Source organism: Ceratotherium simum, chromosome 33 (assembly GCF_057802395.1).
Source record: "Ceratotherium simum simum isolate JZ-2026a chromosome 33, ASM5780239v1, whole genome shotgun sequence".
NCBI classification, from domain to species: domain Eukaryota; kingdom Metazoa; phylum Chordata; class Mammalia; order Perissodactyla; family Rhinocerotidae; genus Ceratotherium; species Ceratotherium simum.
The window spans coordinates 18002419-18023857 of record NC_141932.1 but is presented as its reverse complement, the minus strand read 5'-3'; the positions used below and the strand labels follow the sequence as shown (position 1 = coordinate 18023857).

Genomic DNA, 21439 nt, shown 5'->3' with positions numbered 1-21439 from the left:
GCACCTGCACCGCCCGCGCCGCCCGCCCCGCCCCCGGCCCCGCCCCCTGCCCGCCCGGGGGGCGGGGCGCCGAGGCGGAGGCGGGGCCGCGCTGGGAGGCGGGGCCGGGGTACCAGAGGGGCCTCGAGACAGCGGGGGCACGAGGGCAAGAGCCCGGCAACTGGGGAGAGACGGGCAGGCGGGGGCTGTGTGTGAGCGTGATGGGGTGCGGAGAAGGCGAGGATGCTAGGTGAGGGCAGAGGTCATGGGTGCTGTGTGAAGAGGTGAGAGTGTGCAGGTGGAGTGTGAGGGCAAGAACACTGTGAAAGTGTGAGTGTGTGGTGTGACATGGGAGTGTGTGAGGGTGTTGGTGGAAGGCTGTGCGGAGGTGCAGGTGTCTTGGGAGGGTAAGGGAGTGAGGGGCAGGTAACTGTGAGGGGTGATTGTGTGTGCGAGTGTGTGCCGGGGAGAGTGTTGTGTGAGGAGTGTGTGTGAGGGTGTGAGCATGGAGGGAGGGGGTGTTTCGTGGGAGAGATGAGTGTGAGAGGTGTTCTGTGGACAGGTGAGCAAAAGTGTTGTATGAGAGGATGGGTGAATGTCGGGGTGTGGGGTGCACATGTTCCAGAGGGGGAATGTAGGTGAGGGTGTGAGCAGTGAGGGAGGAGGAGTGTGCTATGGGAAAGTTGAGTGTGAGGGGTATTCTGTGGACAGGTGAGTGTGAGGGTGAGAGTGTCACAGGAGAGGCTGTGAGCTGAGCCACCTTGAGAGGGCAGGCAGCAGCCTGGTGTCTGGGCACGTCCAGGATCTCCAGGGCAGGGCTGGGCTGAGATGGGGTTAGGTGCCACCCTCCCTCCTGTCCTGACCTGGAAACTCTGTGTTTCTGCATCATTCCCCAGGAGGGAGAGGCTCCTGTGGACTCCTCCCAGGCCCCAGCATCAAGCTTCCCCACTCTGCTTCCCTGTTCTTCCTGCCCCAGTCTCTCTTTGTGTCCCTGTCTCTCTATGTGGCCCCCCCATTCCCTCCCATCACTGGTGCTAACTCACCCTTCCAGATTTGGACCCCTTCTCCCTACTGGACAGTGGATCTCCCTGAGCCCACTTCTATGGGATCTTGTAGACGTGGTGCAGGATTTCACCCTTAGGACCCAGGAAGAGTGAGAAACCATGGAAGATAGGAGACCTCAACCTCTCCCATGACCATAACTATCAGGTAAACTGAGATATGCCAACTATGAAAATCCTTGCTCTTTAGCTCCATCACTACAAAAAAACTCTGCATCCAAGTCCATCAAGGGACTTTAGCTCCCAACACCCTGTCTGTCCTCAGTACCTAGTTCCCAACATCCTCTCTGTCCTGGGGACCAAATCTTCCATCAACTCCTGTATCCCCAGGACCACGGCTCCCAGCATCCTCTCTGTCCTGGGACCCAATCTCCCATCAACTTCTGTGTCCTCAGGACCACAGCTCCGAGTGACTCCTTTCCTTTTCAATCCTCAGTTTACCCTTTTGTAAACTGAGGAAAGAGGTGGTCAGGCTGGATAATCTCTAATCCTTCCAGGGCTCACATTCTGTGTGTTAAGATAGGTGAGAGAGAGGTGTTCAACTTGGCTTTGGGATACTGGGTTAGAGAGTAGCTAACAGTTGTCTTTCCCCCCAAGAACCTATAGATCTCCTTGCTCATGGCTCTAATCAATGTCTCCTGCTACAGCTGCAGGGCACCCTGGGAGATGTTGGTTTGGTTCTTATCTGTCTTCTTTGGGTCTCACCATTTCTTCCACCTAAGGACATCACAAGAGAGGTGGTCCTGTCCCCATCCTCCTCCAGGGTACTTTGTCCATTTGAGTTTTCATGCAAGTGACAGCAAATCTAACTCAACTGGCTTAAGAGAAAGAGAATTGTTTCACATATAATAAAAAAAAGTTTTGGGTGTGGCTGGCTTCAACATGGTCTGTCCATCTCTCTGTCCTGAGGATAAATGGCTTCTCTTGCGTTGCAAGATGGCTGGCAAATTCCCCTGGGCCCACACTTTTCCTTCACATTTGGAGAGGAGGAGAGAGAAAAAGACAGACAGACTGAGAGAGCCAGACTGAGGGAAACTGAGGGGAGGAAAGAGAAAGGGAGAGAAGAGACTTTGACAAGCTCCCTCAGCAGAGGGGAGAAATATTTTCCCCTAGAACCTTCCCCAAAACCTTCCATTGTGTCTCATTGGTCCAGATGATGCCTCCTGCCTATCACTGAACCAATCTCAATGGCCAGGGGATGAGACTGTGCTGATTGAATTAGACATGAGCCACAGGTTCCCCCCACCCCCAGGTCAGAGGTGAAATCAGCTTTCTTAAACAGATGTGATATTGGGGAGACAGCTGCTATGCCTGTTATTTTGGGGAGAGGGTGGGCTGCATACCACGAGTTGACCATTCTTGAGTTTTTGAAGTCTTGGGATGGTGCAGACTTTGTTAGCTGTTTTCTCGGTATCCTTCTCACAGATAATAGAAATGTGTATTTGGTTTCTGTCCCCAGTTCCTGACACAGGGCTCCTGAAACTCTTGTAATTTCTTGGGTGATAGGAGTGTCTTGTGTTCTAATGAGGTGACTCTGGGTTGGCTCCGGATGGCTCCTGGATGAGAGCTGGTTACCAGAAAGGCCAAGACGTGATTAGAAGCTTGGAATTTTCAGCCCCGCCCCCCATTCTCTTGAGAAGGGAGAAGGGCTGGAAATGGAGTTAATGATAGGTCGTGCCTGTGTGATGAAGCCTCCATAAAATCCCAATATTATGGGGTCTGGGGAGCTTCTGGGTTGGTGAGCATGTGCAGGTGCTGGGAGAGTGATGTGCCCGGAGAAGGCATAGAAGCTCCAGCCCCTTCCCTCACACCTTGCCCTGTGCGTCTCTTCCATCTGGATGTTCATCTGTATTCTTTATCATATCCTTTTATAATAAACTGGTAAATGTAAGTGCCTGTTTTCCTGAATTCTATGAGCCACTCTAGCAAATTAATTGAACCTGAAGAGGGGGTCACTGGAACCTCTGATTTATATAGTCAATCAGTCAGAGGCAGGGGTGACAACCTGGACTTGCGATTGTCATCTGAAGTGGGGAGTGTCTTGTGGGACTGAGCCCTTAACCTGTGGAATTTGAGTCTATCTCCGGGGTCAGAACTGAGTGAAATTGTAGAACACCCAGCCGGTGTCACAGAGAATTGCTTGGTGTGGAGAAACCCCTCCACACACACATTTGGTGACCAGAAATGTTGTGAGTGTGGTAGTAGTGTGAAAGTAAAGGAGACACACAGGAGAAAAATATAGTATGGAAGAATTGGAATTTTCCCTATACAGGAGGAAGATTGGGTATTTTTTTCCCCCGAATACACATTCTCTCCCTCTTTGTTCCTTCCTAAGAGAATCCTGATTTTGTTCAGGCATCCACTTTTCTTTATTAGCTGGATGATGTGCGGGAAGCCCCAGAATGGAATCTGAATATACTTTGCCAAATATTGTGGTTCCATGCCCTCTTCCTGTGATTGCTCTAGGCATGGGTGTATGAAATAAGTCTGGCGAATAAAAAGTGAGTGCAAGTCAGCCTGGAAGTTTTGGGATAAGCTTTCTTTGTTTTAAAAAAGAGACGCAAGAAGAGATGGCTCTTTGTTATTGCCTCTGAATGTGGGTGTGATGTCTGGAACTGCAGCGGCCATCTTGAGGCCATGAGGTGGACAAGCCTGAATGGATCCTTTAGGACATAGTGGAAACATTGAATTAGTCAACCCAGCAACTGCCCTAACTCATGATCTCTTGTTCTGTGAGATAATCAATTTCCTCTTTGTTTCAACCATTTTGAGTTGGGTGCCCTGTTACATACAGCCCTGGCCACCATATTGCTTGTGATTCACATAGAATACATGGAGGCAGCGCTGCTTGCAGATTAAAACATTCTAAGGGATAGTTTTGTCTTTCAGTTGCTCCCCCATCATGTGGTGGGATCTCTCTCATAGATGTTGTTGTCCCAGCTCTGGCTGAGTGGGCTGCATACCATGAGAACTTCAGGAGCAGTGGATTCCTCCTGTTTACAACCTGAACAACTGTATGCGGTGGCTTTGACGTGAACTTCCCTGGCTATAGCAGAGGGGGTCATAGGCAGAGCTCTGACCCAAACTGGACCCCATCAGAGCCTGTCTGTTAAAATTCTAGAACCAGGACACAAGTAGTTCTTGGTACTTGATATTTCAAAGGTAGATTTGGCTACTATGTGTAAAGCAGAAGAAGGGAGTTTGTGGAGAGACAGAGAAATAAAGTGGAAGCCCACGAGGGAAACCACACATTCAGAGAGAGAGAGAGAGAGAGAGAGATTTTGCAAAAGGGAGACAACCTTGATTTCATACAGCTTTTCAATTCTGTTTCTTGTCCCCAGTGAGGCCCAGAGACCTAGCTCTTGCTTGGATTCTAAACTTCCAATCACGTTGTCATTTTTGCTTAAGTCAGCTGAAACAGATTTTATTTCTTGCAACCAATTGCAACCAAGATCCCTGAACAAAAACTTGGGAGCTATTAATGATGAGGTCCTGATCACAAGCTCTGGTGTAGAACATTATGAGAAATTTATCCCTAGCCTCAATTTCTGCTGTAGGGCATCATGGGACGTGTATTTCTCTCCTCTGGTCTGCACTGTATGGCATCATGGAAGATGTAATCCTAGCCTCCCATCTCTGCCATAGAATCTCATGGGAGATGCAGTCCTAGCCTCAATTCCTGCTGTGAGGCATCATGGGAAATGTATTCCCAGCCTCCAATCTGTGCTGTAGAGCCTGTGAGGCATCATGGGAAATGTATTCCCAGCCTCCAATCTGTGCTGTAGAGCATCATGGTCTTTTTTTCCTTCCTTCCTTCCTTCCTTCCTTCCTTCCTTCCTTCCTTCCTTCCTCCCTCCCTCCCTCCCTCCCTCCCTCCCTTCCTTCCTTCTTCATCACCTGCCGTGTCCCAGGACTATTCTAGGTCCTGAGAATACAGTAGTGAGCAAAGAAAAGACCTTGCCCTTTATGGAGATTATAGGGGGGAGAGTTAGCAAAAAGACAACGACTGTTCCTGTTAACCATTGCAGCATAACAAAATACCCCAAAACTCAGTGATATAAAACCTCAGCCTTTTTATCTTATGATTCTGTGCGTCAGGAAGTTGAGCAAGACACAGTGGGATCAGCGTGTATTTGATCCACAATGGACTGGGGCCAGAACGGGCTGGCTTGAACAGCTGGAGAAGGATGGGATGGTTCATCTGGGGCCATATATCTGAAACCTTGGTTCTGACTGTTGGCTGGTGTTGTGGGTGAATTGTGTCCCCTCAAAATATATGGTGAAGTCCTAACCCCCAGGATCCATGAATGTGAGCTTATTGGGAAATAGGGTCTTTGCAGATGTGATTAAGTTGAGGTCATACTGGATTAGGGTGGGCCCCTAAATCCAATGACTGTGTCCTTCTAACAAGAGAGAGAGATTCGGAGACGCACAGCCACAGTCACAGAGAAGAAGGCCATGCAGCAACAGAGGCAGAGATGGGAGTGACGCAGCCTCAAGCCAAGGAACACCAAGGATTGTCGGCAACCCCCGGAAGCCAGGAAGAGGCCAGGAAGGATTCTTCCTCAGAGACATTTCGGACTTGTAGCATCCAGAACTCTGAGAGAATAAATTTTTGTTGTTTGAAGCCCCCTAGTTTGTAAGTTTGTAGTAATTTATTATGGCAGCCCTCGGAAAGGAAAAGAGCTGGCTTTCCCGGTTCTCCTGCATGTTATACCTGCTGGGCTTACGATGTCCAGGGTGGATCCCACTTGTCTGGCACCTGGGCTGAGGTGGCTGGAACATCCGGGGCTCTCTCTCCATATGGCATCCGTGCATGAGTAGTTTGGGTGACCTCAGAGCATGGCAGTCTCAGTACAGGAGGACTTTTACATGGCAGCTGGCTTCCTCAGAGCCAGACAGCTTCTAAAAGCCTGGGTCCAGGGGCCTGCCCCGTGGCTTAGCGGTTAAGTGCACGCGCTCTGCTGCTGGCGGCCCGGGTTCGGATCCCGGGCGCGCACCGACACACCACTTCTCCGGCCATGCTGAGGCCGCATCCCACATACAGCAACTAGGAGGATGTGCAGCTATGACATACAACTATCTACCGGGGCTTTGGGGGAAAAAATAAATAAATAAAAATTATAAAAGCCTGGGTCCAGGATCTGGCCTGGCATAACTTCCACCATGTTCTATTGGTCAGAGAAGTCACAGAGCCACTCATGTTCAAGAGGTGGATACCGACCCCACCTCTTTAAGCCACCACAATGACAGTTGGTGATATGTGACTTGAGGAGGTCCTAAAAAGAAACCCTGTCCCTCACCTACCCTCAAATACCATGGAAGATGTCCTATCTTTTTCTTCATGAACCATAGGGCCCCAAGGGGAGTGAAATTTTGTCTCTATGAGTTTGCCTCAGCAAACCACAGGAAATAGGAATTCTTCAGTATTGTGCTCCAAGAGTGCCATTGAAATGGTAGTTCTGTCTTTTCCTGAATCAGTCTGAGGACATCCTAGAGAATATAGCCCAGCCTTTATGTCCTGCCCCAGAGCATCAGGGGAAATGTAGTCCTGTCCTTATTCCTCACTGCAGTGCATCATGGGAGTTCTGGCCATGGTGTTATCTCTTCTATTCATCTCCAGTCTCAGAGTCCCCAGGAAATGCAGACCTGCCTCCTTAGAACAACAAAGTAGTCTTGACCTTTGGAGTTTGGGAGAAGAGATTGGAAAGTTTATGCTTGGGTGAGCACGTTAGAAGGTTGCATTAGGAGCCCAGAAAGATGTGGAGGCAGCTTAGGGTGGAAGCCCATTTTGGACTGCTCCCAAGGCTGGGGCCTCAAATGCCTGGCTCCTACAATGTGACCCCTAATTCCAGAAGCCTGCGGAAAGGTGCCCCAGTTCACCCTCCCAAAGACAGACGCTATGGAGGAGGGCAGATCTGGCCTTGTTCAGTGGTAGAAAATTCTTTATTTGAATATAAAATATTAAATAAAACAAATATTCAAATATTAATAATAACAACAGCGACAATAATAATAATAAGAGCTCTCCCGCTGGCCTGCAGCCTTTCTCCAACTTTTCTCCTCTGGTTCTCACAACTCTGCAAGATAGGTGTTTTGACAGCTGGGAAAACTGAGGCCCAGAGAGGGCAGCACACTGGCCTGAGGTCACACAGCAAGTCTGCAGGGCTAGGAGCTGAGGAAAGGGCATACGGGGCCCCTGGATCCAGCCAGGGCAGGGGGAGTGTGGGGTTCAGGTCCAGAGGAGAGTGCCTCCCCAAAGTCTGGCAGTTGTAAGCAGGATGACGGTGAGGCTGAGGTGGGCAGGGCTAGGCCGGGGGGCGCCCCCCATGCGGGGCTGGACATCCTCCAACATGTAGTTAGAGCCATTTCCAGTAAGGCATGAGATGTTGAGATGGGTCAGGCCGAAGGCCTCAGCCACGTGGAGGCCTTGGCACCATGAGGGGGTTGCACAGCCTCGTACTGTGTAGGTTGTGTTCCCCAGGTCTGAGGAGAGAGAAAACTGTATGAGACTCCACACCCTGGGGCCTGGACCTAGAATTCTCACTGGGTGACGTGCCACCTTGTGATGGATGCCACCTGGAAAAAGTAGCAGTTCTCAGTGTGGTCCAGGGACCCCTGGAGGTCCCTCAGACCCTTCCAGGGGATCTGCGAAGTCAAAATTATTCTCACAATAATGCTGAAATATCATTAGGCTTTTTCGCTCTCATAAGCATACAACGGAGTTTTCCAGAAACCCCAGGACAAGTGATCTTGGAACAAACTGGCTGCAGAAGCACATATGAGCATCCAGCTGTCTTCTATCAAACCAGACAGTAAAGAGATTTTCAGAATTGTAGAACAATGCCAGTCTTCTCATTTAAAGTTTTTCATTTTGGAAAAGGTCATTTTTTTTTTCGTAAAAATATGTTCACATGTAATAAGTTTTTAATTGTTATTTTAAAATGAATTCATAAATACATCTTTTAAAATTTCTCAGTTTTAATTTTGAATGCAGTAAATATCTGTAGATATAACTGACATAAACAGTAACTTTTAAGAGCATGAAGGAATTCTGAGACCAAAAGATTTGAGAACCCTTCCCAGGACGTCTCAGGATAGAAACTAGCAATGTCCACGGGAGGTCCCACCCACCTATGGGAAGTCCCACCCCCAAGTCTACATTTCTGTTGCCAAAATATCCATTTCCTAAGGAACGAGTCCTAATTCCTTAGTACACTTTGCACCCTCCTGAAGGAAGTCCAGCTTAGCTAGAAGTCAACCTCTTGCAAACCCCACCCTCCCATAAGCACCTCTCCTAGCCTCCTGAAGGGCCTCACCTTTAGTGCCTGTGGCTTCCAGACATTGATTCATGGGGCCTCGGCAGGCGATGAGGGAAGTCTCTTCAAAGGAACATCCATACGTGCTGTTCCCCTCACAGCTGTAACACTGGAGGCCATTGAGTGGCAGGTTTTGAAGCTCCAGGACTTGGGAGAAGACAAGAAACCAAGGAAAGGAGCACGAGGGTGTGGGTAAGAGGGTGAAAGAGTGTCCTCCGTCCTTGCATTACCTCCCCCGCACTCCCAACTCTCAGCCTGAGATGTCATGGCGCCACCTTGTGGTCAGCATTGGAATGACACTCTCTTTTGGCGGGTCTCTGGGGCCTGTGAGAGAAATCCCAACCCCCCGCTCCCCCTGAGCCCCTATCTGACCAAGCACTGGGTAAGCAGCTGTGTAAGACGAAACAGTCCCTGCCCTCAGAGAACTTAGAATTTAAAGCTGTGCTGTCCCATATGGTAGCCACTAAGCCACATGTGGTTGTTTACATTTACATTGAAATTAAATAATATTAAATAAAATTCAAAATTCAGTTCACATTTCAAGGGCTCAATAGCCATATGGGGCAGTGGCTACCATATTGGACAGGACAGATACAGAACATTTTCATCACTGTGGAAATTTCTGTTGGACAGTACTGGTTTATAGAGACAGAATAACACGAAGGATCTAGATTCTGTTGGAGAGGAGGGACAGAGAAAGTTTCCTTGAGAATGATATTTTAAAGCTGAGCCCTAAGGAATGAGAAGTAGCCAGCTGGGTGAACTCTTGGGGCAGACGCCTTCCTGGTGGAGGGCACTGCTGTGCAAAGGCCATGAGGCAGAACAGAGTTTGGCAGTTGCAGAAACTAAATGAAGACCGTGAGGCAGACAGGTGCTGGATTACACAGGGCATAGTATGGTCTTTGGGTTTTATTCCAAGAGCAAGGGGAAGTTGTTGAAGTGCCTAAGGAAGGAGGGTGACATGATCTGATTTACATTTTTAAAAAACCACTCTTGCTGCTCTGGTCAACACTGGCCTTAGGGTGGCAGGAGTGGAGGCAGCGGACCATCCAGGAGATGATTTCAACAATCTAGGTGAGAGGTCATGGTGGCATGGACCAGCGTGGCAGCAGAGGAGGTGCGAGCAGTGGAAGGGTTCAAGAGGATGTAGGCAGCATGAAACCCGGGTCTTGGTGAAGATTTTGTGGAAATTAAGAAAAGAAACCTTAACTAAATTGGAGTCAGGAAGGCCTGTAGGGGGAGCTCTCATGCTATATCATACGTCATCAGTTACACCAAACAGGAAGAAACACAGGCTTGCGTCTTGGATGGGAGGTAAAACTACTTTACTACTGAAGGAAGATTTCTCTCCCCACCTGGCAACAGCCCAGCCAATGAGAAATGTCTCAGTTCAGCCAATGAGAAGCTGTTGCCGCCCTTGTTACTTTCCCCCAATGGACTCTCCTTTAGAGCAGCCCCTCCCTACTCCCCCTCTTTCTCTATAAAAACAGCTCCCCTCCTTTGCTGAATTTGCCTATGGTTTAGCGGTAGCAGGCGCATAACTGAATTGCAATTCTTTTGGCTATTCCTGAATAAACTCGTTTTGAGGCTTTTCAAGTTAACAGTTTGATAGTCTCATTGAATTCCCACAAAAATCCTTCTGTGAGGAAGGGATTGATGCGACCATTTTTCAGACGAAGAAACAGAAACTTAGAGAGGAGGGGTTTGCCTGCGAGCCAGTAGCGGTCAGCATAAGTGCACCTCCCCGCCCAGATCCCAGGCCTCACACCGGGTCTCCAGCCCCTTACCTGGGCCCCCATTGCATTTGGTGGTGTTGCAGCACCGCAGGAAGTGGAAAGTGTCGTTGTTGTGGAAGCCGGTGGGGCCTGGGCAGCCAGGAAGGTTGCCGCAGCCACGAATGTAGCGCTCATCCCTTGGACTTACTGTTGGGGGTTGGGGGTGGGGGGGGCAGAGGAGAGAGGTCAGATTGTTGATGAGGGGCTGAGACTAGGTTTGCCTACCACAGCAGTCTTCTGACCATTCTCTGCTTCATCCTTCATTATAGGACCCTCACTTTATTTGGGGCAGCCATATATCTAGCCAAAAGACACATTTCACATTTTTCAGCTTCTGTAGGGATAGTCATGTGGCTAAATTCTGGCCAATGTGATGTAAGTAGTAAGGTTTTATGGGACTTCCAGAAAGGAGAACGCTTACAAAAGGAGGGGTACCCCTTTTTTGCCCCATCTTTCCCCTTCCTCCTTCCTGGAACTTGGACATAAGGCCTGGAGCTCTGGCAGCTATCTTGGACTATGAGGCTATCTTGAGAATAGAAGAAATGAGAAGGCATCTGGGTTTCTAGTGACTGTGGAACTGTCCTAGTGACCCTGGACTTCCTATCACTGAATTTTTTGTGTGTGTGAGAACTAACTTTCTACCTTGCTTAAATCACTGTTATTTTGTTAAGGTCATTGTTAAGTGCAGCCTTGGGGAGAAGCAAAGCAGGGAGGAGGAGTTCCTGGCAGGTTGGGGCTCACCTTCCAGGTTCCGGTGCGTGACCACTTCCATGCACCGTTCTCCAGGGTTGCGGCATTGCAGGCTCTGCTCCCAGCCTCTCTCACAGCTCAGGTCTGATGAGGCGCAGGAAGTGCATTCGAGGAAACGGCTTCGGGGAAAGGGTCGAGGCTGGCCTGTTTGGGGAGAGGCAGGAAGGTGAGACTCCATGGGGAGAGTCCAGCTCCCTTGAGGACTCAACTCAGCATCAATTCCTCCTTATCCCACCCTTCAGCCAACCATCAAGCCCTGGCCATTCTGGATCTTTCTGGAATCCATCTTGGCCTTTCCAGCTCCATGACCAAGTCCAGCTGAGACCTCCTTCAATATCAGCTTCCTCCTTGGCCTCCCAGTTTCCATTCTTGCCCCACCCCCCACCCCCAGGGCATCCCCATATGGCCACAGAAGGATGCTTCTAATACTCAAATCTGACCCTGCCTCTCCTCTGTTCAAAACCCCTCCATGACTCCCCATTGCCCTCAGAACAAAATCCAAGATCCTCAGCATGGCATTGAAGGCCCATCAAAGACTGGGTCCTGGTCACCTCTCCTCCCTCATCTCCCTCCACCAGCCCCTCAGACTCTTCTTCACATGACTTCCCACAGTCCTCGCATATACATGCTGACTGGCACCCAGACCTACACATGCTGTTGCCTTTGCCTAGAACACATTCCCTTGCTCCTACTTTCCCTATCTCCTACTCATTCTTTAGGCATCATCTTCTCCAATTTCACCTCCTCCAAGAAGCCCTCCCTGACCTCTCGGGCTGGATCAGGTGCCCCTCTGGGCTCCCCAATCCCAGCCATGCCCGCTCCGGGTTGTCCCTGTCTGGTGACAGGTCTTTTTCCCTCACTGGACTCTGAGCCCCAGGAGGGTAGGGCCAGGGCTGTCTTGGTCACTACTGTGTCCCAGCACCACCCAGCACAGGGCCAGGGCCAGAGAGAATATTCAATCAATATTTATTAATTGAATGAATGAATGAATGAAAAATTAGATAAAACCTTTCTATTGTTCCCTGTGGTAGCCAATCTCCAAGACGGCCCCCAATGATCCCTGCTTCCTGGTATTCAGGCCCTTGTGAGGTCCCTTCCCATAAAGCATAGGGTTGACCTGGGTAACCAATAGGGTATTGTGGAAATACTGGTGTGTGACTTCTATGCTAGATCATAAAAGACATTGCAACTTCTTCCTGGCTCTCTCTTGCATCACTTGCTCTTGGGGAAGCCAGCTGCCATGTTGCAAGGACACTCAAGCAGCCCCATGGTGAGGTCTGTATGGCAAGGAACTGAGGCCTTTGCCAAAGCCATGGAGTGGAACACCCGTGTGAGTGAAGCTATCTTGGGAGCTTTCAGATGACTGCAGCCCAGCTGTCATCTTGATGCAACCTCACCTCTAGAAAGATCCAGAACCACCTACCTAAGCCACTCCTGGAGTCTTTACCTTCAGAAACTTCATAAAGTAACACATGCTTATTTTTGTTTTAAGTTTTGGGGCACTTTGTAATGCAGCAATAGATAATCAATACACTACTCAATTGTGTCAGGGATCAAAGCCTCACTTGATTGCTCTGTGATAACTTTGCTTCTCACATGGACCTTCTGGTCCAGGCCAAGTGGAGTAGTTACTTTTCCCTGGATTCACCAGTCACTGCTGTGCCCAGGCCTTGGCTCACACCATGCCCAGGCCTGGCATGCCCTCTCGTTCCTGACCCCAGATATCTGAGTTGAGTTTGGGCCAAGTCTTAGAGAAGCAAGAGGGCTGTCTCAGCCAAGGCCCTCAACTGGCAGGCCAGTAGCTGTAATTAGGTGAATCATATTACATCAAAAGCCAAATCCTTCCCCACAAAGAAAAATGACAAAAAGGCCAACAACCCATGTCTTCTGGCATGAACTTCCATGAAAATGAAAACATGAATTGCCATCACTGCCAAAATAGCTGTCTCTTACCATCCATGGGTCTCCTTTGTGAACTCTTCTTCCTCTGTCGCTCTTCTAAATGTGGGTGATCCTGAGGTTTCTGTCTTAGGCCCTTTTCATTTCTCACGGTACCCACTCTGTCCCATGGAGATGTTATCCATTGACATGGCTTCACTTCCACCTATATGCTGGTCACTCACAAATCTCTCTCTGAGATTTCTCTCTGAGCTCCATACCTCTACACCCAACCGCCTCGTGGAAGCCCCTTGGCTATCCCTCAAACACCTGAATCTCTACATGCCCCAAATGAAACTCTCCATCTTCTCCCCAGACCTGCTCCTTCTCCTGAATTCCACATCTCAGAGATGGCCCCAGCCAGTCCTCTAGGGCAGAAACCTGGCAGACACCTTGATCCTCCACATCTAGTTACCAATCTGGATACTTCGACTACCCCGTCTCTAGTTCTTTAATCCTTTTGCTCTGCTGTTTCCGATCTCTAGTAAGCACATCTGTTGAGTTCTGAATTTCAGTCATTGTACTATATTTCCTGTCTGACTCACTTAAAAGATGGATTCCAGATCTCTGCTAAAACTTAGCCTTTCCTCTACTTTCTTGAATATATTAATCATAGCTATTTTCAAGTTCCCTGTCTAATGATCCCAATATCTGAATCATTACGAGTTTGTTTCTATTGTTAGATTTTTCTCTTGGCTTCCAGTCAATTGATCCTTTTCATTTTCTTCAGGGTACCTTGTAAATTTTGATTAGATGCCAGACAGTATAGATGAAAATTTGTAAAGGTTCTAAATGATGTTATTTCTTCCACAGAGGGTTGGTTTTTCTTCCCGTCTAAGATGAGATGTAGGCATTTTTCAGGCTAGTCTATTTCAATTTTGCCCTTACTCCTCGGGTGTGGTCTCAGAGGTAACTTGAGGTGGTCCAAGGCCTCTCTCCAACTTGGCAACTTCAGCCTCCCCACCATCACATGCCTGCTGGAATCCTTGCTCAATTCTGTAGCTTCCCAGATACTATGTTCTGCTGAGTTTCTTGGAGTCACACCCTGTGCACGTACAGCTTGCCAATGACTTGAAGGAAATTTGCAGATCTGGGGATTCCCATGCCGTGGTTCCCTGCATTCCAGGATTTCACCTCTCATTTTCGAGACACTCGGGCAGCCCCAGACTCCACCTTCTCTCTTCCCGGTCTAGCGATGATCTCTTTTTGCTTCAGTTCTATTTCCTCTTCACAGCAGTGAACTGGAAAGTGCGCTCAAGAAAAAAGCCGGCTTGTCTGTGGGACCCAACTCCCTGAGCTTTCCTTCTTTCAAAGATTGTAGCTCTCAAATTCTTCTCTTCGTTTGCTGCTCTCTATAGTAACTTCAAATAATTGTTTATAATTTGTCCAGCTTTCACGGCTGCCATTGGCAGGGGGCGTTATTCTGATATAAGCAACTCCATCATGACCAGAACTGCAAACCCACCCGCCACATCTAATCCATCACTAAGTCCTGCTCATCTACCTGCTAGCTAGCTCTTAAATCCAGCCACTTCTCTCCATCTGCAGGGCTTACCCTCTAGTCCTCTTCTTCATCTGGACAACCTCACTCACCTCCAAGCTGGTCTCCCTTCATCCACTCTTGCTTCCCCCCAATCTCTCGTCCACTCTGAGGTCACAACAATTTGCTAAAAATACAAATCTGATTGTGACCCTCTCTGCTTAAAACCCTCTCATGACCTCCCACTGTTCCCCGGATGAAGTCTATATTTCTTACCACAGGCTAGAAGGCCCTGTCTAATACGACCCTGCCAATGTCACCAGCTCCTCTCGCCCCATTTTTTCCTTCCTCCAGCTGAACTACTTTCACCCACCTCTGGGCCTTTGTTTCTGTTGCTCCCTCTGTCTGGAAAACCCTTTCCACTGTCTTTTTAAGTCTGACTCCTACTCATCCCTCAAGATCCAGTTTAGCTGCTGCTTCCTGTAGGAAACCTGCTCGCATCTGAGTCAAGTGTCTGCTCTAGGGTCCCACAGCCCCACTCTTCACTCGGCCCAGCCCTGATCACTCTGGCCTCTGTTTCCTCCATCTCAGCCCTGACATTTCTGGACTGGGCTTCTCCATCACAGCTCTGAACCCTCTGGTCTCTGTTTCTTCTATCGGGGTCCTGACTCTCTGCCTGTGCTCCCCCATCTCGGCTCTGACTGATCTGGGCAGTGACTGTCTGGTGATGGATCTGTCCCCCCAGCCACCCACCCACTGGACTATGAGCTCCCTCGGGCCAGGGCCCAAGGCTGTTCTGGTCACTGCCGTGTCCCAGTATCACGTAAGTACAGGATGTAGTTTAATCCACGGTTCTAGTCCCCGTGAGCAGGGTAAGATGGCATTAGAAATGGGGCTGATATAGGCATATCGGTTATTAAATTACTGAATTGACTCCTTGGTGGACCCCTGACCATTCCCAACCCTCTCTTTAGAACACTCATTTCCCCAAGATCCATCAGCTAAACGGGTAATATCAGGCCCAGCAGGGGGGCCTCCAGAGGTCTGTTCTGATTGATCAGTGCCTTCTGCACTGACTGATATTGTTAAATATTTTGAATATTATCTCATATTAAAAGCATTACTTAAACTCACTTATTAGTGCTTTCCTCAAGCACATCTAATTGAGAGAGAGGAAGCCAGCATCCTCTCTCTTGTCACTTCCTTGAAAATAAACATCTGATTCAGTTCCCACCAACAGATGAATGTTTGAGGTCAGGATAGATGAAAACGGCAGAATCGGGGTGGATGAAGAACAAGAGAAAACCAGTGTGAACGCAGGTGCTCTGCTTACTGACGTCATGGTGACTACAGTGGCCTGACCCAATTTCCTTCCTCAACAGAAAGAGGAATCTCTGCCTGACCATGCAACATGGGTTCATTCCTTCCCCACCCTTCCTCTTCTAGGGGGAACTCAGGGAACTGGAGCCTTTCTAAGTCTTTTTCTTAAAATGACCAGAGCCTAAAGCTATGAAACTCAACAAAAGGGCTTATGGAAGTTTCTTCACACTCTTTTCCATTTCCTAACATTTCCTAAGGACCATCTATTCTAGAGAACTTTCTGAGCCCATTTCAGCCTGTCTGATCCCCTCCTCTTTTGACTTCCCTTAAGAACATTGAGTCTCTGGTATCTCTGGTCTCTGTATCTCAGTCCCTTACCATCTACCGCCTGAACCATCTCCTGTCCCATGGAAAACATGAGATGGCAAAACATCAATGAGATACCTCACCTACTTCTCGAGCAGGTGTATATGTGTGTAGATTCTAAATGGCAGGTGTTGCATCTTATACATAACAACCATAAAAACAAACACACATATGGGATGGGATAGGGTTAGGGATGGGGATGAGTTTGTAGTTGGCGGTGGGATTGGGGATAGTCTGAGATAAGATGGGGCTGATTTGGGGATGGGTTAGAGACGTGTTTGGAACAAGGATGGGCTTGAGTTGGAGGGTGCTGGGGGTAAAATCAAGTTGGGGATAGGACTGAAGGTGAGGTTGAGCTGGGGTTGGGGATGAGAATGGGGCCGGGCTGGAGATGTGTTTGGGATAAGGAAGAGTTTGAGTTGGGGTTGGTACTGGGGTAAGGCATGGAGTTGGGGTTGGCATGGTATAGGATTGGGGATAAGATAGGGATGACGATGAGGTTGAGTTGGGGATGGTTTGGGGTTGGGCGTGGCGAGGGCTGCCCTACTCACCACGGATGGGCCGGTTGCACAAGTCTGACCCACACACGGTCTCTGTGAGGGTGATGATCTGCATGCCTATTCGATAGCTCATGGTCCTGTTGGTCTTCTCTGGGTGCGTACAGCCTCTCTCCACCACCTCCAGCTCTTCACCTCCTGTGAGGAGTGTATCTTCGTCATGCCAGAGGCTCCCCTGGGCCCAACCAGCCTCTAACACTCCTGGTCCTAAGGACACCCACTCCCAGGGCTGATCCCTTCCTTTCCTCTTGTTTGGGTCCAACTGTCTTTTCAAGAGGTATCCACCACCCTCACAGGAAACCTACTCTCTCCTGGTGACAACACTATCACTGAGACTTTCTGGATCCATCTACCCCTCCCTCACAGATTAGTGATTTTAGCAGGGAGATGACTCTAATAGGAATTTTTAAAGGAAAATGCTTCAAGTTTACCAAAAAGTATAATAGAATGATATAATAAATACTGTATATTCATCACCCAACTTTATAAAATATTAGCATTTTGCTACATTTGTTTATATATTTTTTAAAAGAAATTAAATTTAAAAGATACAATTAAAGCCTCCTGCTCACCCTCCTCCCCTGCCAATTCCATTCCTCTTATGCCCTGTCTAGAGGCAACCACTGGCATAGGCAATTCTCACACTATGTATGCATAACAATATATGCCATTGTCTATTTTTATATTTATATTGATTGTATATTGTTATATACTATTTATATTAAAAGATATCATACTCTGCAACATGCTTTTTTTCTCTCACCCTTATGTTTTTGAGATATATCCACGTTAATACCCACAACTCTAATTCCTTCATTTAAACTGCTGCAGAACATTCCATCGTGTGATTATACCATAATGTTTCTCCTCTGTTGATGACTGACTTTAGGTTGTTTCCAATTTGCCCTATCACAAGCATTACTGCTAAGAACATTCTTGTACATGTGTTCCTGGACACATGAGGCCAAGGTTCTTTGGGATTTCTATATTCCTAGGAGTTGAACTGTTGGCTGTAGGGTATGCTAATCTTCATCTGCACTAGATATTGCGAATCACTCTGTGCGGTGGATGCACCAGTCTACCCCCCTAAAAGCAGGGTCTGCAGTTCCACATTCTCATCGACCCCAGGATCGTCAGGTTTTTAAATGCTTGTCAATTTAGTGGCCTCAAACCGGGTCTCCTTGTCTTTTTCGTTTGCCTGTCCCTGATTACTGGCGAGATAAGGTTTCTTGGTCACTCTCCTTCCCTGTCGCGCTGGAGTGGGGGAGCTCACCTTCCCATATGTGTACGACCGTGGTCCTGCAGAGGCCCTGGCCGAGGGCACACTCTTCCACCTGGCAATTCCCGATCTTCTCACAGCGCATGCACCGCAGGCCCCAGGAGGCTGGGGGAAGAGGGAGGAGAGGAGAGGAGAAGTGGTTATCGCGCGCGCCAGGATCTCCCTGTGGCCTCCTCATGCCCCAGTGCTAGGACCACGTCTCCAGGCCCTGTGCACTCAGGTTGGTGCTCCACGTTCTGCCAGCCCCGGGGTCCCACGAAGGTCTATCCCTAGCCCAACGTTCTGTCTCCGCCCACAAGTCCCTTCCTAGAGTCCCGCTCTCGCTCGTCTTCCCTTTAATTCTGTCCGCGCGGGGCCTATCCTGAAAGTCCCAGCCCCACCCTGGCCATCAATCGGGACGTTCTAGCCTTGCTCCCACTAAGGTCCTTTCTATGCCGCCCGCAAGCTCTCCTCTATCCTCCCCGACTCCAGCCGATCTCTACGTTCTGCCGCCGATTCCCGCGCCCCCGACTACCCCCAACAGGTTCCACCCGCCTCCGCAGTTCTCTCCCCGCGCATCAGTCCATTCCAAGGTCTAACCCCGCCCACCAGTCCTGGGGTGCTCTCTAACCCCAACTACTGTAGCCCCTCCCCGAGGTTCTAGCCCCGCCCACAAATCCTTCCCCGGGGTTCTCTCCCCGCCCACTAGCCCCTCCCCGAGGTTCTAGCCCCGCCCACAAATCCTTACCCGGGATTCTCTCCCCGCCCACTAGCCCCTCCCCGACGTTCTATCCCCGCCCACTATCCGCTCCGAGGTTCTCTCCCCGCCCACTAGCTCCTCCCCGAGTCCTCGCCCCGCCCACCAGGCTCCCCTGCGGTCCCTGCCCCACCGCAAATTCTCAAATTCGGAGTCTTCCAGAGTCATTACTCACTCCGGGCCTCCAGCGGTCCGGAGAGCTTTCCAGGTTATTCATTGCCAAACCACCCCCCAACCCCAACCCCCGCTCCCACCCCGCCCTGACTCCGTTCCTTCTCCATTTCCTCTCGCTTTTCTACCCTTTCCCCTACATTCTCCGGGAAAAGGAGGTGAGAGGGATCGGCTAGGGGGTAGTGAAAGGGAAGGGTCCTCGAGGGACGAGCCCTGGGTCCCCAGCCCCTGGCTCTGCCTCGCTGGGCCTGACTCTCTTGTGCAAAATGAGGCGCTGTCCTCCTGTCTTTCAAGGACTGGGGGCAATCCGACAGAGTGGAGAGCGCTCTGGAACGCCCCCGCAGGGTCAGAATCCCACTTATTCAAGGACTGGCTGTGTGACCTCGGACCAGTTGCTTAGCCTCTCTGTGCCTCAGTTTCCTTCTCTGTGAAACCAGGTTAAAATAGTCCCGCCCGTCCAGTTTGAAATTGCAAGGAAGGAGCTCAGAAGAGCGCTTGGAATGAAGCGCACACTCCCTAAATGGTGACTGTGGTTCAATGCCTTCGCTCAAGTAGTATTTCCTGAGCGCCTACCGTGTGCCGGGTGCCCTGCCGTGTGGGGCGGCAGATGGCAGGAGAATTACTATTTGAGTGGGGGGGCTGGGGACTGAGCCTTCCTCCCCCACCTCATCAGATCTGAGCCCCCTCCGCTGCCCTCCCCCCTTCCCGGTCATCAGACCCAGTTCCCGGCGCGGGCGTCCGGCCAGCCCCTACCTGGAATGCAGGTCTGAACCCACAGCAGCAGCAGCGGCAGCAGCAGCAGGCGGCCCATCTCTGGCAGCGGCTCCTATCCGAGGCCTCTCTGCACCTCTCAGTCTGGCCTCGGGAAGGAGACGGTTTTGTGGCCCCGGGGGCTCCTCCCAGACGGTTTGCGAAAGAGCGAGTCACCCCTAGACGCGTGGGCGCTTCCCCCTCCTCCCCCAGTCACCTCCCCTGCTCAAAAACTTCCCTTACCAGGGCGTGGCCAGCCCGGGGTAGAGGGGCCGGCTCTGCTCTGACTCACGTGGCCGTGGTCACAGCTCTGTCCCCGGACTGCCAGGGTGCAAATTCCAGTTTTCTCTCTTCCTGCTATTTGGGCAAGCGACCCCACCCCTCCGATTAAAACTTGTCCAGATGGGAAATTTGTGGCCAATTATTAGATAATGCTAGGATTATTGTTAGTTTTGTTAGGAGGGATAATGGTATGGTGGTTATGTGGAAAAATGTCTTTACCATTTAGAGATGCACACTGAAATATTTGGGAGTGAAATAACGTCTCTAACTTACTTCAGCCAAAATGTGGATATTGCTGTTATGACAATGGTTTTGTGGTTATGCTGAAAAATCGTTCTTATTTTTTACAGATGCTCACTGGAATATTTAGAGGTGAATGTCATTGGTGTCTGCATTTACTTGAGAATACTTTTGGAAAAAAGGCAAAATAGCAAAATATTTGTATCAATTATATCAGGGTAACATATATATATACCATTCTGTTTTCTTTTCTGTGTGTTTGTAAAGGTTCCTAATAAGTTTTTTTATTTTTTTATTTTTTGTGAGGAAGATCAGCCCTGAGCTAACATCCGTGCTAATCCTCCTCTTTTTGCTGAGGAAGACCGGCTCTGAGCTAACATCTATTGCCAATCCTCCTCCTTTTTTCCCCCAAAGCCCCAGTAGATAGTTGTATGTCATAGTTGCACATCCTTCTAGTTGCTGTATGTGGGAGGCGGCCTCAGCATGGCCAGAGAAGCGGTGCGTCCATGTACGCCCACGATCTGAACCCCGGGGCTGCCAGTAGCGGAGTGCGCGCACTTAACCGCTAAGCCACGGGCCGGCCCTAATAAGTTTTTTTAAAAAGTGAAATAAAATGCAGAAGATAAAATAGTTTCTCCATCTCAGGATACTTCTGACCAAACAGAGCAAATGTAGGTGACAGGCCTGAGACAGTTGCTGATCCACACGGAGGGCTCAATAAATTCCTTCAGCATTTACGGAGGAGCTAATTTGTCCCGGGCACTGGTCCAGGAGCTGGGTACACACAGGAAACAAAGCAAAGTCCCTGACCTTGTGACAATGGGGAGTAAATATGTGTTATCTGATCCATTGTTGTCAGGCAGTGATAAGTAAAATGGAGGAAAACAAACCCGGAAGGAGATGCCAGGGTACAACGGAGGTGTGGTGGGTTTTAGGTGGGGAGATTCGAGAAGGCTTCCCTGAGCAGGTGGCATCTGAGCAGAGGCTGAATGTGGGAAGGGAAGAAGTGGGGCAGAGGGTCTGGGGAGAGTTCCACGGAGAGGAAACAGCCAGTGCAAAGGCCCTGAGGTGGGAGTGTCCCTGATGAGATCTAGGAACTGTAGAGAGGCCAGTGTGGCTGGAACAGAATCGGGAAGTGAGAGAGTAGTAGGCAATGAGTTAGTAGCAGCTACCTCTACCATTATAATAATGATTACACTGTTGTTATTCTTATTAATTTGTTGATGCCTTAAGCTAATAATTTTAAAATAAGGTAAGAAAAGTCCCAAAGAAATCTTCTCTCCTAAGAGGCAGTATAGCCTAGTGGTTAAGAGTGTGGGGGCTGGCACCAGACTGTGAGGGTTCAGATTCCAGCTATGCACTAGCTGTGTGGCTTTGGTCTGGTGACTTATCCTCCCTGTGCCTCACGCTCCTTATCTGGAAAGCAGAGATACCCA

At 49.5% G+C, this 21439-nt stretch overlaps 1 protein-coding gene across 1 annotated transcript; it reads right to left on the bottom strand.

The window, feature by feature from the left end:
- Positions 1 to 6964: 6964 nt before the first annotated feature.
- Positions 6965 to 19662, bottom strand: PLAUR (plasminogen activator, urokinase receptor). Its single transcript, XM_014795252.2, has 7 exons — positions 19485 to 19662; positions 17819 to 17929; positions 16540 to 16683; positions 10876 to 11028; positions 10147 to 10281; positions 8360 to 8506; positions 6965 to 7526 (listed from the first exon to the last, which is right to left on the bottom strand). The coding sequence occupies exons 1-7, from the start codon at positions 19540 to 19542 to the stop codon at positions 7273 to 7275; spliced, it is 1002 nt and encodes a 333-aa protein (XP_014650738.1). The 5' UTR covers positions 19543 to 19662; the 3' UTR covers positions 6965 to 7272.
- Between the last annotated feature and the right edge of the window lie 1777 nt (positions 19663 to 21439).

Excerpts from the sequence above, each read along its gene's own strand:
- PLAUR (XM_014795252.2), bottom strand. The coding sequence starts at position 19,542 with ATGGGCCGCCTGCTGCTGCTGCCGCTGCTGCTGCTGTGGGTTCAGACC. Across the intron at positions 10,282-10,875 it reads CACGCACCGGAACCTGGAAG|TAAGTCCAAGGGATGAGCGC; the intron begins GTGAGCCCCAAC and ends AACCCCCAACAG. Across the intron at positions 8,507-10,146 it reads CAAATGCAATGGGGGCCCAG|TCCTGGAGCTTCAAAACCTG; the intron begins GTAAGGGGCTGG and ends TCTTCTCCCAAG.